At 47.9% G+C, this 16,606-nt stretch overlaps 1 protein-coding gene across 51 annotated transcripts in view; it reads right to left on the bottom strand.

Moving 5' to 3' along the window:
* The window catches only part of Jakmip3 (janus kinase and microtubule interacting protein 3), a 127,951-nt gene that overhangs the window by 3,204 nt on the left and 108,141 nt on the right, over positions 1 to 16,606 (bottom strand). For 40 of the 51 annotated variants that reach the window (XM_063269557.1, XM_063269577.1, XM_063269554.1 and 37 more), the window contains one exon: positions 14,857 to 15,400. In XM_063269557.1, coding sequence (XP_063125627.1) covers positions 15,164 to 15,400 — 237 coding nt within the window. In that variant the 3' untranslated portion in view covers positions 14,857 to 15,163. The other 11 variants (XM_063269608.1, XM_063269614.1, XM_063269612.1 and 8 more) reach the window with 3 other exon arrangements.

The following is a 16,606-nucleotide window of genomic DNA, read 5'->3' as shown; positions in this document are numbered from 1 at the left end:
ATTACCCTGTGCCTTTAACCGGATCCACTTCTAGATAAGTTGTCACAGAACCACCTATTTTTAGAACATTAAAATGGGGGAAGGGGACTATTTCAATCCTAGGTCTTTTATTTTTTAAGGTAGAAAGTCAAAGCTCCAAGGAGGAAAAGGGAGAATGCCCAGGAGACACTTGAGACTGATGAGGCCTGAGGCCCCGATGGTCTACTCTCCCACCACACAAAGGATCAGGCTACAGCAGGTCTACCTTGCTTCCCAGATCTGGGACTTAGTGGACCAGGGTTGGGTACCTAACCAATCAAACCCCTCAAAAGCCCAGAACGATGCATCTCAAGTAGACTTTCCCCAGCAGAAGTGCTACATAAATGCTCTTGCATTTCCCTTCTGTGGGGAGTGTGCTCCATAGAAACCTCACAGGAAGAAAACAACAAAGAAACCTGCTCAGGATCCCATGACCGTGCCTGTGCAGCCCTTGTGTTGATGGAGCTGTGTAGCCGATGACACAGCAGTGATGACTCAGCCACAGGGGGTTCAAGTCCTAGGGAGATGCCCAGCATGGGTGATCTTGGTGACCAGGGTGTGGTGGTTTGCATATGCTTGGCCCAGGGAGTGGCACTATTAGAAGGTATGTCCTTGTTGGAGGAAGTATGTCACTGTGGGGTGGGCTTGGAGACCCTCCTCCTAGCTGCCTGGGGATGTTCAGTCTGTTCTTGGCTTCCTTCAGGTGAAGATGTAGAACTCAGCTCCTCCTGCACCATGCCTGCCTGGATGCTGCCATGTTCCCACCTTGATGATAATGAACTGAACCTCTGAACCTGTAAGTCAGCCCCAATTAATTGTTGTCCTTTATAAGAGTTGCCTTGATAGCGGTGTCTGTTCACAACAGTAAAACCCTAACTAAGACACCTGGGATACTCCATTTCCTCTGCCACTGAGAAGTTAATAGACTTGGGTGGGATAGGACATGGCCCTTAGCGATCACGAGCATGGTCATTTGTCCTTTCAGGTAGCAAAGTGTTTCTCTGGGTGTGTCAGGGGTCAGATGAGGACTCCTCAGTAACAAATGCAGGCTCAGATTGCTGCTTATCTCCTCAAGAGCTCACAGTTTACAAAGACAAGCGCTAAGAGTGGAATTGACAACAGCATATAAGGAAGATGCTGGGTGCAGAGGGGAAGTCTCCTGCCAGCTCCAAGCTGCTTCAGTTAGAGACTGTGAGGCCATTACCTGCCCCATGGCTGTGTGACACGTTGAAAGGCCAGCAGCAGGGCCATACCTCCCCTCTCTCTCTGGTGAGTGAGCAATTAATGAAGCTTCAGTATTGGGCTTCAGTGGAGTTGGAGATGCACCGGGAATTGGTAACACGAGGGCTCAGCTCATAGAACCAAGATGAGTAGAGTGCGGTGGGGATGAAGACCAGGACTTCGCTATTGTCCCCGCCCCCTACACTTGAGGTAGGGAGTGTAGCCAGCAGCCATGAGGACTCAGGCTTTCGGAGCTGTGGAAGCAACACCCATGGGTAGCACATGAAATGGCCCTGGCATATGGATGAGGAAACAGCAGGCTGATTTATGTCAAAACAGAGCTGGGGAGAGGCCCCGCCGCCTGTGTTTGCACTGAGAGCTTCCACAGGCTCTCAGCTGTTGGGAAACAGAAAGCTGTTGGCACAGGAGATGAACACCTTCCCGGGTCCCCAAGAGTGCAGCTTGGATCATAATCAACTGCTGCAGATGGTAACACTGGAAAAGCTGGGGGCCCACAGTTTCAGGGTGCAGAGACAAAAAAGCTAACTGTGGAGCCCACTGGAGAGGCTGGGACCCTGTAGACCCCAAACACTATTCTCCAGGGCTCCCAGAGTACTGGGCCTCAAGATACAAAGGGGTGGGCTAAATAAAGAATTTTTCTGATAAGCTCTGTCTGTCCAGTCACATCAGCCAAACATGTTCAAGCCAGACAGAACCAAGCAGCAATACCAAGGCCATTTTGGAGCCCAAACCTTCTTCCCCAACCCTGCGATCTGGGGTAATATGAAGGAATAGGCAACCTGATGAGACAGTGACTTAGTGGCTTTTTTCTCTCAGACACTATCTAAACCCTAGGTTAGCAGATGAGCCAGCTCCCCACAGCTTCCCTCAGTCTCCAGCTCCTGAAGCCTCAGCCTCAGGTCAACCCGGCCCCTCACCTGCCTCCTGAAAAGGGCTCAGCCATACCTGGCCTCCCTCTGGAGCTTCCCAGAGGCATTGACCACTCTGTATAAGGCTCTCTTCAGCTCAGAAGCTTCGCAAGGCCCCAAGCCCCTCCCATTTGAAATGCAGTGGGGGCTGGGGTGGTCTCGGGTCTCCTTGCTTTGATATCTGCCAGCTGGCAGGCACAGATGCTGATCCTGCAGGCCTGGCCTCTTCCTGCTTTGTAAGTCACTTCCCTGACTTTCCTGAGCAGGGCTCAGCTTGATCCCTGGCTCAAGCTCCCTTTGAAACTAACTCTCCCTTTGAAACGTCCAAATTGCCACTGCAGGACTAGGAACAGAGCTCAGACCTCTCGGCCCCTCCTCCTGGGACTCCAGCTTGAAAGCAGCAGATTGGGGAGGTGTGTCTCAGTCTCCGTGCTTACATGAGCCAACCTCTGCAACCAGCCCGTTCTGTGTATATGTCTGTGTGTCTTCAATGAGTTGTTTCTCTAGAGCACCATACTCACCCTAGGGACACTGCCATCCTCCCAATAAAGCAAGGTCAGATGTTCCAAGGAAATAGTCGTGGTTGCCTCTGGGATCCCAAGGCTTGGAGGACCCCATTTGAGATTCTGAATGACCCTTTGTTTAGGTGGGAATCCAAGAGCCTGACCTCCCTAGGCTCAATATACCAACCCAACTCATTCCCCAAAAGAGTAGACAAGAAATACTTGGTTCAGGGAGAAGGCTGGGCCACATCCTGAGACATAGAGGGACTCATATTCCCAATGCTCCTACCCAAAATTCACCATGTGGAACCTCTAGTAATCTCTCTTTTGTCCCAGCCTCCTAGAGGAGGCCCCAGTAAAACAGAGGGGGAGGGTTACTGCCATAGAGTGCTACACCCCAGGGATGATGAGGACAAGGCAAGCAGAGGTTGGAAGCAGACAAGAGAGCCCAGCAGCAGGCAGAAAGGAGGATCTGTGCTGTGGAAATGTGCTGTGTTCTAGGCTCACTCTAACACAGTAGGGTGCACTGTGATCTTGCCTAATGGCTTGGAGACAGAGGCTCATGAAAGAGAGCATGTGAGGACCTCTGGACACTCCCTTCTCACGCTTGTGAGAAAGGAGTATGTGTAGCATGGGACCCCAGCATCTCTGCAGCCACCCCTGGCTTCTGCCTGCTGTTTCTCAGTTGCTCTGTGATCCTTGAGGCTTTAGGAGCAGCCTCTGAGGTTTCCTGGCTTCTTTGTTTACAGAAGGCCCTTTGCAGATGGAGGCAGCAAATATCAATGGAGGCAGCTAATATCAAGTCTAGAGAGCCAGGGCTCTTATGAGTGCGACTCCCAGAGCAAGAGCAGGAAGCCCAAATTGACTAGAACCTAAAGAGCACCCTCTGGGCTCCACACCAGGCAAGAAGGGGGATTTGTGCTATGGAAATGTGCTGTGTCCCATGGAGCATGGGGCAGCACAGTGCCATGACCACAAGCACTACAGTTCTCCTACCTTGTCATCTCCGTCAGGAGACATGAAGCACTGGCTTGTTCTTACCCAGAGGCCCTCACCTCAGCTCTTAGAGGACTGTTGAAAGTGAGAAGCCAATCCTGGGTAAAGGTAAGGAGTAGTTTTCAGGGGTGGGGCCAGGCTAGACACATCAGGGCTTTGTTCATGCTGAACAGATGGGCTATGGCTTTACGCTACTCAAGGCTCTGCCTATGCTCCTGACTGGATACTGAGCACATTGCTCAAGCCTCCCTCCCTTTGCCTGACTATATACAACTAATCCAATGGGTGGGTGTGCACACACACACAACCAAATGGGCAGGCACTTACATGCAGGTGCTCACCTAAAATCAAATATGTATAAGCATGTATTCCTGCAACCCTCCGAGCACATGCAGGTTTGAGCACTTTTCTCCTGCTTCTTATTGGTTCGTGGATTCTTCTGTCTTGGCTGCAGGCAGCTGCTCTCAGCTGACGGTGGGGGTATCCTGCTTACGTTTCTGACACTGACCTCTCTAGCAGTGACATCTCTTATTAATGGCCTCCCAGTCGTGCTATGAAAGGATCCATTATTGCACAGACCAAGATGGCCATGTTATAGTGGGGCAGCAGCTGTCCCACAGGCAAAAGCTCCCTGCGGTGGGGGTGGGGGTGGGGGTGGGGTTTAGACAATGGAACGGTGAGGGGGAGGGGATGCCTTCCGTTTCCCAGCGATTATTCCAGTCTGGTCTGAGCTTTTAGTGCAACACACCCAGGAACATTTGAGAAATGTCTTTGCCAAGAAAAGCAAAGATTTTAAAGACACAGCAAAAATAAAAGCATTGTAGCCAGGACAAACTGGAAAAGGGTCCCAGAGCTAGACACTGATGTCACCTGACCCAGCAGCATCTTCATTCCTCAGTGGGTAAACAGAAACAACAGCAGCAACAACAACAACAGCAACAACAGCAGCAGCAACAACAGCAGCAGCAACTCTCTCTCTCTCTCTCTCTCTCTCTCTCTCTCTCTCTCTCACACACACACACACACACACACACACACACACACACACACACACACACACACCAGGGAACACTCCTGCAAAACACTTAAGAAGTGCCACTTACAGGTAAACAGCACACAGGTTCACCAGGTAAGAGGTAACATCCTACCGAGAAGGAGTCACCTCCATTTAAGGATGCTCCTGGGTGAATTTCAGCACAATGCTATAAAATGCTAAACCCACACCCACCAGGTCCTTAATAAAATCTTAAGAAGTAATGATATCCTCTGCTACATATTAAGTCTTTATTAAGGACCCAGTGGGTACGGGTTTTGCACTTTTCATTTCCCCAGTGTAGGGGAATGCCATGGTGTTAAGGTGGGAGTGAGTGGGTGGGAGTGGGAGCATCCTCATAGAAGCAAGGGAAGGGGGATGGGGGGTAAGAGGTGGGGGAGGGGATAACATTTGAAATCTAAATACAGAAAATATCCCAGAAAATAAAATTAAAAATCCAATTTAAAGCCCAAAAAAGTTATAAAATGAAATTTAAAAAAAAAAAAAAAGAACCAATACAATAAAAGCTATCCTCATAGTAACACTGGAGTTCTCTGAAAAGCTCTATGGGGGAAGGGCCAGGCCTCGGATGGCCAGCTGGGCCATATATCAGAGCTGGGTGTTGGTTATGTATAATAACTCCACAGAGGTCACGAATATGAAAGGACCCAACACCAAGTACTGATTTAGATCCTGTGGCTATTGTATGGCAGGCCCCAGCAGCAGGATGGGCAGCTTAACAGCCTGATACCTAAGGCCAGGCATTGACTAGATGCTTACCAGAGGCCAGGGGGAACCTTTCTAAGTGTAATAATTGCCCTAGGAAGGGACAGCGTCCCTTCAGTGTCCACATTTATGAAACCATATATATATATATATATATGAATTGTAATATATATACACATACATACATAATTCCATGTGTGCACAATGCTCACAGACTGTGGGTGTACTCTGAGAAGAGCAGTTTATCCTTAGACTTAATATCTACACATCCCTTCTGGCCTGCCTGAGCCACAGAGCCCTGGAATCGGCCTGTGACTGTGCTCAGGAGAGGCTGCTCATTGGCATTCGCGTGCAGGCTTCATGAGGAGCTGTAAATCTGAAGCTGCTGACAGTTAATCTCATACTCTGTGAGCTTCCAGTCCCTGAGCTAGAAGGAACACAGTCCCTGGAGATCCAGCCCCAACCCCCAGGATCAAGTGGGACCAGACAGTTTGTCTGGGCCAACAGGGAAGATGCCACCAGCAGCCTTACCCTGTCTGTTCCCTCAATGGGAGGACAGGGTCACTCTAGCCAGGATGCATTGACTATCAAATGCAGGCTTGTTCCAGCTCAGCAGAAGGGCTTATCAGGAAGAGGGGTGCTCCTTATTAGGGATTCAGGATGGACAAGGCCATCCATGAAAACTGAACTTCTACGTTCACAGTGCCTCCAACACAAAAGGAATCATAGACATTTTAGACGGAAACAAGGAAGAAAACATCTGTAGCTTAGGACAAGGCAATGTTTTCCCCCCACACCTGAGAGTTCACTGCTAAAAAAGCTGATCTGTGTACATATACATACACTTATACTTACACATACACTTATACATACACATACACATACACTTACACATACACTACACATACACACACACTTACACATACACATACACTTACACATATACTTAAACATACACTTAAACTTACACTTACATATATGACTGGGCAACTGTGTATGCATACATGTCTATATGTGTGTGGACACACATGTGTGCGCACATGGAGGTGGAGCCCAGAGATTGACTTCTTGTTCTTCCTTCATTACTATCTACTTTATATGTTGAATAAGGGTCTCTAATAGAACCTGGGGCTTGCCAGCTTGTTCTGGGAATCCCTGCCTCTGACTTCCATCTTGAGAGGCTATAGGCAGGCTGTCACACCTACCCAATATGTAAGTGTGAGCTGGGGATTGAAACTCTAGTCCTCATAATTGCATGTTAAGCTGAGCTGTACCCTTGGCTCCAGTTGATAAATTAGACTTTATCAAAATTATAAGTTCTTTATGGCATGCTTTCAGGAGACTCAAGAGAAACAAAGGATTGGGGTGGGCATGGTGGGTAACACCTGTGATACCAACATAGAAAGCTGAGGCAAGAGAAATGCTGTGAGTTTGAGACCAGCCTGGGCTACATAGTGAGTGCCTGGGCTTCATAGCAAAATCCCCCCCCACCTCTCTCTCTCTCTCTCTCTCTCTGTGTGTGTGTGTGTGTGTGTGTGTGTGTGTGTGCGCGCGCGCAGGTGTATAAGGATGCATGGGTACATGTATGTGTATGTGTGATCAGAAGACAATCTCAGGTGTCATTCCTTAGGTACCACCCACTTATAATTTTGAGATGAGTTCTCTTATTGGCCGAAACTTAGGCTGGCCAGGGAATGATTTCCTGGGACCCACCTGTCTTGTCCCTCCACTGCTGTGGTGACAAATACGTAACCCAATACTTGGCTTCTTTTTTAAATGTGGACTCTGGGAATCAAGCTTAAGTTCTCTTGTTTGTACAGCAAGCTCTTTATCAAATAAGCCATCTCCCAATAAAGTCTGGTTAAGATAAAAAAAAGACATGAGGAAATGATTTGGAGATATATATGTATATATATATATGGAAAACAAATGTATCTCGACTATATGTAAAAAATTATAATCACCACATTAGGTGGATATAGCAAGCAGCCCATTTTAAAAAGGGGTAAAATAAAATAACTGAAAAGAAACATTGCCAAAGAAAATATACGGATGGAAAATCAACACAAAAAATACATCTAGCTTTGTTAGTCATTAGAAAACTGCAAACTACAACCAAAATGAGATCGTGCAAGACTAACCATGCAAAGCACCACAGAGTAACAGGAGTGCTCTCCTGCATTGCCCATGGGAATACAGACATCAGTGCACAGCAGCACTGAACAGTTTCCTATAAAATTAAACATAGCATTGCCAGGCAATACAGAGGTTCCACCCTAGTTATTGTCCCAAGAAGAACGAAAACTCCCACTCATTAAAACTTGCACACAAGTCCTATGGTAGCTCTGCTCATAATTGCCCCAAACTGGAAGCAGACCTGATGACCTTCAGCTGGAGATGCTTCTAAATAAAAAGGGAATTCAGAGGAAAGCCAGGCCCTAGAGCTTCAGATTATGTGATTCTATTTATATAACTTGAAATGGCAACGCTTAAGGGAAGAAACAGACCAGGGCTACCAGGATATGCTGAGGAGCTGAATAATAAGTAGGTAAGGAGTGGGAGTGTCTGTCTGTCAAGATGGTGGTGGACAATGTGTCATGAAAATATCATAACCCAAAGAATTCTTACTGCACATCACAAACAGTAAACAGCATTACATGTAGAATTTTAAAAAATCAGATTGTGGGATAAAGAGAATACAGGCTGTCACCAAGGATCCCAAACATTAGGGACAGAACATAACTGTTCTGGGAGAGGAGGAGGGAGAAAGACTACCTGCATTACTGTGCTGACAGGCTTTATGTCAACTTGACACAAGCTATAGTCATCAAAAAGGAGGGAGTCTCAATTGAGAAAATGCCTTTATAACAGTGATATGGAAGTTTAAGCCAAATAAATCCATTCCTCTCCAATTGCTTTGGTTATGGTGTTCATCACAGCAATGGTAGCCCTGACTAAGCAGAATTGGTACCTGGATGGTGGGGTATTGCTGTGATAGTTCTGACCCATGTTGTTTGGGGGAGGATTGTGGAAGGACTTTGGAATGTTGGGCTAGAAAGGCCTTTGGGTGCTGAAAGCATGGTGAACTGTTCTGTGGGAGCTTAGAAGAAAAGAGTTTTGAGAAAACTGCAAATGATGGAGGCCTGACTTGTGAAGTACCAGGGGGAAGTTTGAGAGCTACACACTCTATCAGGAAGTATGTCTTTGTTGGAGTAGGTATGACCTTTTTGGAGGGGCTGTGTCACTGTGGGGGTGGGCTTTAAGGTCTCATGTATATATGCTTAAGTCTGACCAGAGTCAGTCTCTCCTGGCAGCAATGGATCAAGATGTGGACCTCTCGGTTCCTTCTCCAGCACCAGGTCTGCCTGGACATTACTATGCTTCCTGCCATGATGATAATGGATTGAACCTCTGAAACTGGAAGCCAGGCCCAGTGTTGAACCTTATAAGAGCTGTCTTGGTCATGGTGTTTCTTTGCAGCAATAGAACCCTAACTAAGATAAGCACCACTGAAGTGAAACTTTCGCTTTGCTGGGACAGTTGATGCTTGTTACTTGGAGCTGAGAAATTAGTAGTGACTAAGAAGAGACTTGCATCATTGATATGAAATCTTCTGGGAAGTATTTCCTGAGAGTAGGCCCACAGAAGCTGTGTTCCAGAGGCAGCTAAAGTTGTGCCTTGCACTGGCGGTCAAACTTGGTACTGTTAAAAGTTACTCTGGTTGTACTGGTTTTGAAGGCATGAAGGGGCCATGCAGAGCAGCTGAGGCTGCAAGAGGCCAGGGAAGGGCACTGTTTATGGTACAGCTGCAGTAGCATTTGAAGCCCCAGGATTGAAGGGGTCATGAAGAAAAGTTGAGGCTTGGCATCATAAAGAGAGCCCAGGAGAGGCTACTGATGAAAGTACAACCCAGTTGCAGCAGAGACCCCAGTAATTTGGAGGTGCCAGCACCATGGAGAGACAACTACCAATAGCAGCAGTGATGGAGTGGAGCTGGTCTGAGCCTAGAAGACATGCAGTATGTGCAGGAGAGAGTAGAGACAGAGATGTGACCCAACCCCCTCGAGGAGCCCAGACATTGGACATTGAGTTATTTACACAGTTGGAGTTTGGTTTTGATTAGATTTGATTGTGATTGTGCCCTGGCTCTTCCCTCTTGAAGTACAAAAGTCTTTCTTTCTTTCTTTCTTTCTTTCTTTCTTTCTTTCTTTCTTTCTTTCTCTCTCTCTCTCTCTTTCTTTTTCTCTCTCTCTTTCTTTTAAAGATTTATTTCTTTATTATATATAAGTATACTGTGGCTGTCTTCAGACACACCAGAAGAGGGCATCAGACCTCATTACAGATAGTTGTGAGCCAGCATGTGGTTGCTGGGATTTGAACTCAGGACCTCAGGAAGAAGTCAGTGCTCTTAACCACTGAGCCATCTCTCTAGCCAAGTACAAAAATACTTCACTTGAGCCCACAGTTGACTTTGAACTTGTAGGGAGATTTTGGATTTTAAAAGAGACTTTGGATTTTTTAAAAAACCAAATTTTAAAGTGTCTGGATCTGTAAAGACTATGGAACTTTTTAAGTTTACAAAATGTTCTATATTGTGATGTTTCTGTTAATGTGTGATCTTGGTGATAAACAAGAAAGGAAAGGTTGTGGCTTAAAAGGGATGTATTTGTGTGTCAAGTTGACAAGAGCAGCTGTGCTTACTAGTTTTATGTCAACTTGACACAAGCTAGAATCATCAAAAAGGAGAGAACCTCAATTTAGGGAATGCCTTCCTAAGATCAAGCTATGGGCAAGCCTGTGGGACATTTTCTTACTGTATCTTGGAGGGGGGCCCAATCAATTGTGAGTGGTGCCATCCCTGGGCTGGTGGTCCCGGGTTCCATAAGAAAGGAGGCTGAGGAAGCCATGAGGAGCAAGCCAGTAGGTAACATCCCTCCACGGCCTCTGCATCATCCCTGACCTTCGGGTTCTTGCTGTTTCAGTTCTGGTTCTGATTTTTTTTCATGATGAACTGACATGGAAGTGCAAGCCAAATAAACCTTTTTCTTCCCTAATTGCTTTTGTCATGGTTTTACCGCAGCAATAGCAACCCTGTCTAAGACAGTTTATTTAGGGGAAAAACATTTTGTGTGGACACCATAAGACCAAGGACTGTACACAGTACTGCATTCTCGGTAGTGATCTTGTGTCTTAGCGATTCTGAGATGACACACATACAGAACTGAACAATAAACAAATGAGTGCACAGTACGAGTCACATGCCCTACCACTGTCAAAGTAAGAGGTCAGAAACAGGAAAAGAGTGAGGTTAGAGTAAATCTGGCATTGTTGGTCTGAATCTGGGGGTGTGGTTAAGAATCTATGGCATTATAATAGCAACTGATAGATGATAGGTGGAGAGATAGAAGTCGGTAGAAATAATGGGGAAATATAAAAATAGCTAACACATTGTCTATGTCTATTACTGTCCAGATGAGGAGGAGCATCTGTGGGGGCCGGCCCTGCCATGCTCCCAGCACCTCTCACCTGCCCCGTTTTCCCTCCATCCTGGTCCTGTGTTTTTATCAGTCTGACACAAGCTAGAGTTATTTAGGAAGAGGAAACAACAACTGAGAAAATGCTCCCATAAAACTGGAGGAAGGCAAGCCTGTGGGGCATTTTCTTAATTATCGGTTGATGTGGGAGGGCCCAGATCATTGTGGATGCTGCCACCATCCGGCAGGCATGTAAGAAAGTAGGCTGGGAGCTGGAGAGATGGCTCAGTGGGTAAGAGCACTGCTTGCTCTTCCAGAGGACCCAGATCCCCAGCACCCACATGGCAGCTCACAACCATCCATTACTCCAGCTCTAGGGATCTAGCACCCCTGGCACTGACAGCATCAGGCATATGCTTTGTTCACATGCAAACATGTCAGTAAAACACTCATGCACATGAAAAAAATAGCAAAAAGGAAGAAAAGGAGGGGGAAAGAAAGGAAGGCTGACCAAGCTGGAAGGATTGAGCCACTAAACGCCACTCCTTCATGGCCTCTGTATCAGTTTCTGCCTCCTGGTTTCTGCTCTGCTTAAGTTCCTGTCCTGACTTCCTTGGATGGTGGACACTACATAAAATAAGCCCTTTCTTCTCAGGTTGCTTTTAGTCATGGTGTTTATCACAGCAATAGAAACTCTAATATATCCTTCATGTGGGAACTGTCCGGATTTAAGGCGCCGTAACTGCAAATCCCAGAGGTCTACCTGGCCACAAGTGTAGGAATGGTTGCAACCAATGGGACAGGCATATTCTGTCATCTAGGAGCCTTCCCAGGAACTTAGGGCTGTCTCCATAGGAAGATAGCATTGAGCAGACCTATGTCTACAGTCCTTCATCCAGCTACCAGCAACCTTTAAGGCCAGGCACCTAAGGATGTGAGATTGGGATTGTTCTGGCGAAGCAAGCCGAAAAAAATGAACAATCAAAAATAAACAAAAAACGTCACAGGCTTTTTAGGTACAAAGAGCACACAGTGGGACTTACATGGCCTGAGCCTCTGCAGCCTGTTGCTTAGTCACACAGTTTGCTTGATTGGAGTGCCCCCGTGTGGCTCATGCTGGCATTTCCTGTAGCTCTGAGCCAGGCAGCGTCCTGCTCCCTTCTAGAACTAGCCTTTGTGCCAGCTTTCTGACTGTGTCTATAGACACTAGAAGCCACAGAGGTCATACCGTGTCCTGAATAGGGGGTCTGGCCCACACTGAAGACCAGAGAATGACCTAAGACTTGCTCGTAAGAATATGTATTTGAATGTGACATAAAAGATGAATAAGTACCTCCTACCACCTGCTGAACAGACAGGTCCCACAATCTCATGAAACTTTTACACAGGCACATCTCTCCAGAACAAGGCTGTCTCCTGGAATTCTCCTGCATAGCCCCACCAGGGGAAATGCCCATCGCCCTGAGAAGAGGCTTGGTGGGAAGACATTCTTGCTGAGCGGTTCAGCATGCCACACAAAAGCCAGCTCACTGTCCATGGGGCACGCTAGTCTTCCTGACACCCTTGTTTAGATACTCAGATTGTGGGAAAGTCTCAGCATAGAGGGCTCAGCCTCAAGGGCCTCCTAGAGTGGAAAGATACTAGAGAGAGAGGGACACTGGGCCAACCCACAGTGCTCATGAGGAGAAGCATGTGTACTAGAGAATGTACTCTTTGGCTACTTGGCATTTCTCTTTTACTGTAGCTGAAAAGAGGGCTAGTCTCTACCACTCTAGAGCATGTGCTGGGTCTCCATATGTGACATTGTCTAAGCTCCAATGCCTGCCTTCATAAACTCCTGTCCCCTATGCTCAGCAATAGATTCCACCATGTTCCCTGGTAAGCTCTAGGCTCTGTTCAGTCAGTGCCAGGACAGGTGGCCTCACCAGGACCACTTAACAGGAAACCACAATACATTCTTAGGTGGTGGGATGTCTCTGATGAACAGGCCGTATTGGAGCCCTACTGCAAGCTGTAGATAGCCCTTGGTGTGAGAACTTGGAATTTCTGTGCTCTTCAAGCAAGCTCCATCCCTCAGAGGACACTGAAACATGCTACAGCAGGCCTTCATGTCCCAAGAGACACATACAGAGACAGTGGCTTCCCAATCCCAGAGAGCCTCAGAGTGTCTCTGGGAGTCTTTCCTCAGTTACCTCATCCCCACAATGGTCTTGCTGTGGCCCATAGGGGACCAAGCTCTTTTGATTTGCCACAGGGCCTGGAGCCAACAGGATCTTCCTGTCATGGGAATCTGTTCAAAACACAGTATAGCTAGGGCTCTGATCCCAGCTACTCAGAAGGCTGAGTCAGCAGGATCACGATTTCCACCCCTGGGGTTCAGACTGAGTTCCAAGCAACTTAATAGGGCATTGAGTGAAAATAAAAAATAGCTTGGGGGTAGAGAATTTTCTCGAATGTGCCAGGCGCTGGGTTCATGTTAGGTGTGTAGTGGATTGTTTTTACCCAGACTGTTGCTGGTTCTGCCATCAGTGGGGACTGGGCAGGGTGGAGCACTCTGTATCACAGGGATGAGCTTCCAGTGTGTAGGGATGGGGACAAGGGTGCCCTGTGTTTATTTGATCACCACTGTACTGGGGACATGGAAGTTCCCACTGTGAGTGGGGTCTGGCTACCACGGATGAAGTAGAAAGCTTCTGTCCCAGTTTTACTAGTAGCAGGGTGGGGCTGGAATGTGCTAGCCATGGTAGCTTCCCCAGAGAGCGCTGGCATCTGAGTTAGCATGAACGGGGACAGTGAGGAGCCTATATCTCTGGGCAAAATCTAGAAATGGATGCAGGAGGCCCCCAGCCTATTATCCACATAGGCACTCCAGGCTCCTCTGGAGGGGAGACCTCGTTCACATCTCAAACAGCACATTTGATCAAGCTAAAATAGCAGGCTTCAAATAGTGCAGGAAGGAAGGCTGTCCCCAGTGGACAGATGTTGCCACCTACCTGTAGGCCACTGCACTGTGGCTACCATCCGAAGTTCATGGACCCTTAGGTTCATCTTCTCTTCTGGACCCTTTCTTATGTGCACAGGCTGTGGACGAAGCCATCTTAAGCTACCTTCATCACTGGCCCTTGTCACATGAGGCTCTCAGGCGAGGCTCATCTGCTGAGGGTCTTCTAGGCTAGGAGGGCCACAACTCCACCGTATTTTGGCTGTGCTTTGATCCACATTCTTCAAGGCCAGGCCTCTGTGTACTCATCCCATGTGCTCCCTGGCCTCTTCTCTGATCTTTCCACTGTGTTCCTGGCCAGCAGCTGGGGATAGGATTCTAGCCTTTGTGTCTGGGAGTAGGGTAGGCCAGCGGGAAGTCATGACTCTATCTGTCCTCACAGAGATGCCAATGTAACAGAACAAGGTTGGGCATGGGATGTGTCCAGCAGCAAGTGCTCAGGACCATAGTGAGTGTCACTACAGGGTGACACTCAGGGTCACCCCTGAGACCACAGCCTTCATCTTGCCATTAGGGGCAAGTCTGGGCATTCTGAGATCTTCTTCCAAGAGTACTGATGGTCACTATGGGAACGAGGGGTGTGTCCAGCGTGGGCTCCATCGCTCCACTGGCGGAGCAATCCTTACCCCTGCATGGCAGGGAACAAACATTACACATTGCTGTGATTGGGGCAGGGCCTACTTTCTGGGCTGAAAGTCACCAGCAGCCAAAGCTAGACTTCTCTTAGAGAAGCGCTAGCCAGCAAGACCAGTTCTAGTCCTGGCTCACCCCAAGTGGACAGTGGCTGCAGGCCACAGTGTTTTTGCCCTCATCCTCCACAAGGCGGGGCGCAGAGCCTGAACACTCCCGAGTCTTCAGTGTTGAAATGCAATTTCCCACACTTTCTCTGGCACCTGCTGCTCTCTGGTCCCGTTAGAGGACAAAGGTCCACCTTCGCCTTCGCAGAGGGCTAGAAAAAAGGCGGAAACAAGCACAGGGCTTAGTGGATGAAGGGAGATGGCAGAGGCCCCGAGATGAACGGTATCATTATGTCCCAAGTGTCCACACCTCTGAGCAGAGAGTGGTGACCAAGTGTGACCTTTGTGTGCAGCCAGAGCAGTGGCTCTACATTCGTACCATTCCTGTGATTGTAGGTGACCCAGTAACTTGGGGATATGAAATCTGAGCTACAGAGGACACAGAAAATTACAAAACCACCTTCTGCTGGCTATGAACACTGACTTCTGCACTGGGTGCATGTCGTGAGCGTGCCTTATACCCTCTCATGGACCTAGTGCCTGGAGGAGGGCTTCGGGTTTCTGAAGGGTGGGTAGGTTTTCAAGGAGCTTCTGGAAGACCCTGGAGTGGCATTTCTGCTTCCTTGACGGCAAGTAGGCAGCTGCCTGGGTGGCATGGTACACCACTGTCCCCCATAAAACGGAGCAGGACCAGGAAGTGCCGGTCTCTGATCTACTCACCAGTTCAGGGTGCCAAGAACAGCTATGACCAGAGAATGAAAGCTAGGGAGAAAAACAAGAACAAAAATAAAAACTGAAAAGGAAAGGGAGGGATGGAAAAAGACAGGAGAGAAAGAAAAAGAAAAGAGTTTTTAGCTTGTCTGGAAAGAAATGAACCAAGACCATAGAGAAGGGGGTCGTGGCCAGCTGGGGATCAGGCAAGGATGGGGTAGGTGCAAGAGGCCCAAGCTTAGGGTGACAATGCTACCCCAAATGGTGGTGGGGCACTAGGCACCACACAAAGGCTCTGCAAACTGAGCTTCTTGGAACCAGGGGTCTGTGGAGAGTCACTGAGCTGAGAATGACAGCACTGGAATGGGAGGGCAGTCCTAGTACCCAGCAAATACAAAGTACCATAGTTTGGTGGAGGTTTCTTTTAAACAACAAAATATACTGACACCCTGAGTAGATTTGACACTTTAAGAATTGGTTGGGTTGGGGGTGGGGCCAGACTAACTTGAAGAAAACCAAGCAATCATATTCAGGCACTTAGTTCAGTTTGAAAGCCCAGACACGGAATCTAACATTGCTCTACTGTTAATTCGAGCATGAGCCCTTGGACTAAGATACAAAATGAAACAAGTATATAGTCTGGGGACTACATTGCCACCTTAGGGATTTGTATTTATTTGATGGGCAAGTGGCCCATAGAGTAGACAGCCTGCTGGCCCAACAATGAGCTACCTAGCAGTCCCCAACTTGCCACTTGTCTCTAAACAGAGTGGTCATCTTTCTCCAGGATTCTACTCTCGGTAGATTGTCAGGTCAGAAATTATAACGTTAGAAGCTCAGGTAAACGTAAGACCATGTCCCTTCCCAACCTCGCTGGGTGCCTAGTGTGCACATCAGGTGTTTGCCCATGTGGCCAAGTTTGTAGGCGGTCCCTGTTGGTACCTTCTTTCACAGCCTATGCCCTGCTCAACTCTGAGGTCCTCTCTTCCTGGTAGATTTATGAATTTATGTGAGGTCTGCTGAACGGTGACAACAAGTGTCCCACAGATGACAATCTTTGTCATGGTTAAGGCAAGATGGCCTGGCTGAAATGGCCAGCTGCTGGGGACTGTTGTGCAGAGAACAAGGAACACCTTCAGGCTCTGGCTAAGACTGGTGAGGAGGTGGTCTAGAGGGTGTCCTGCCCAAGCACTGCTTCCTATTCTCCCAGAAGGAATAAGGCTGGCAGATCGGTCCCACAAGCCACCTCCTGTGACT

Source organism: Rattus norvegicus, chromosome 1 (genome assembly GCF_036323735.1).
Source record: "Rattus norvegicus strain BN/NHsdMcwi chromosome 1, GRCr8, whole genome shotgun sequence".
Classification (NCBI taxonomy): domain Eukaryota; kingdom Metazoa; phylum Chordata; class Mammalia; order Rodentia; family Muridae; genus Rattus; species Rattus norvegicus.
This window is presented reverse-complemented; position numbering and strand designations above follow the sequence as displayed.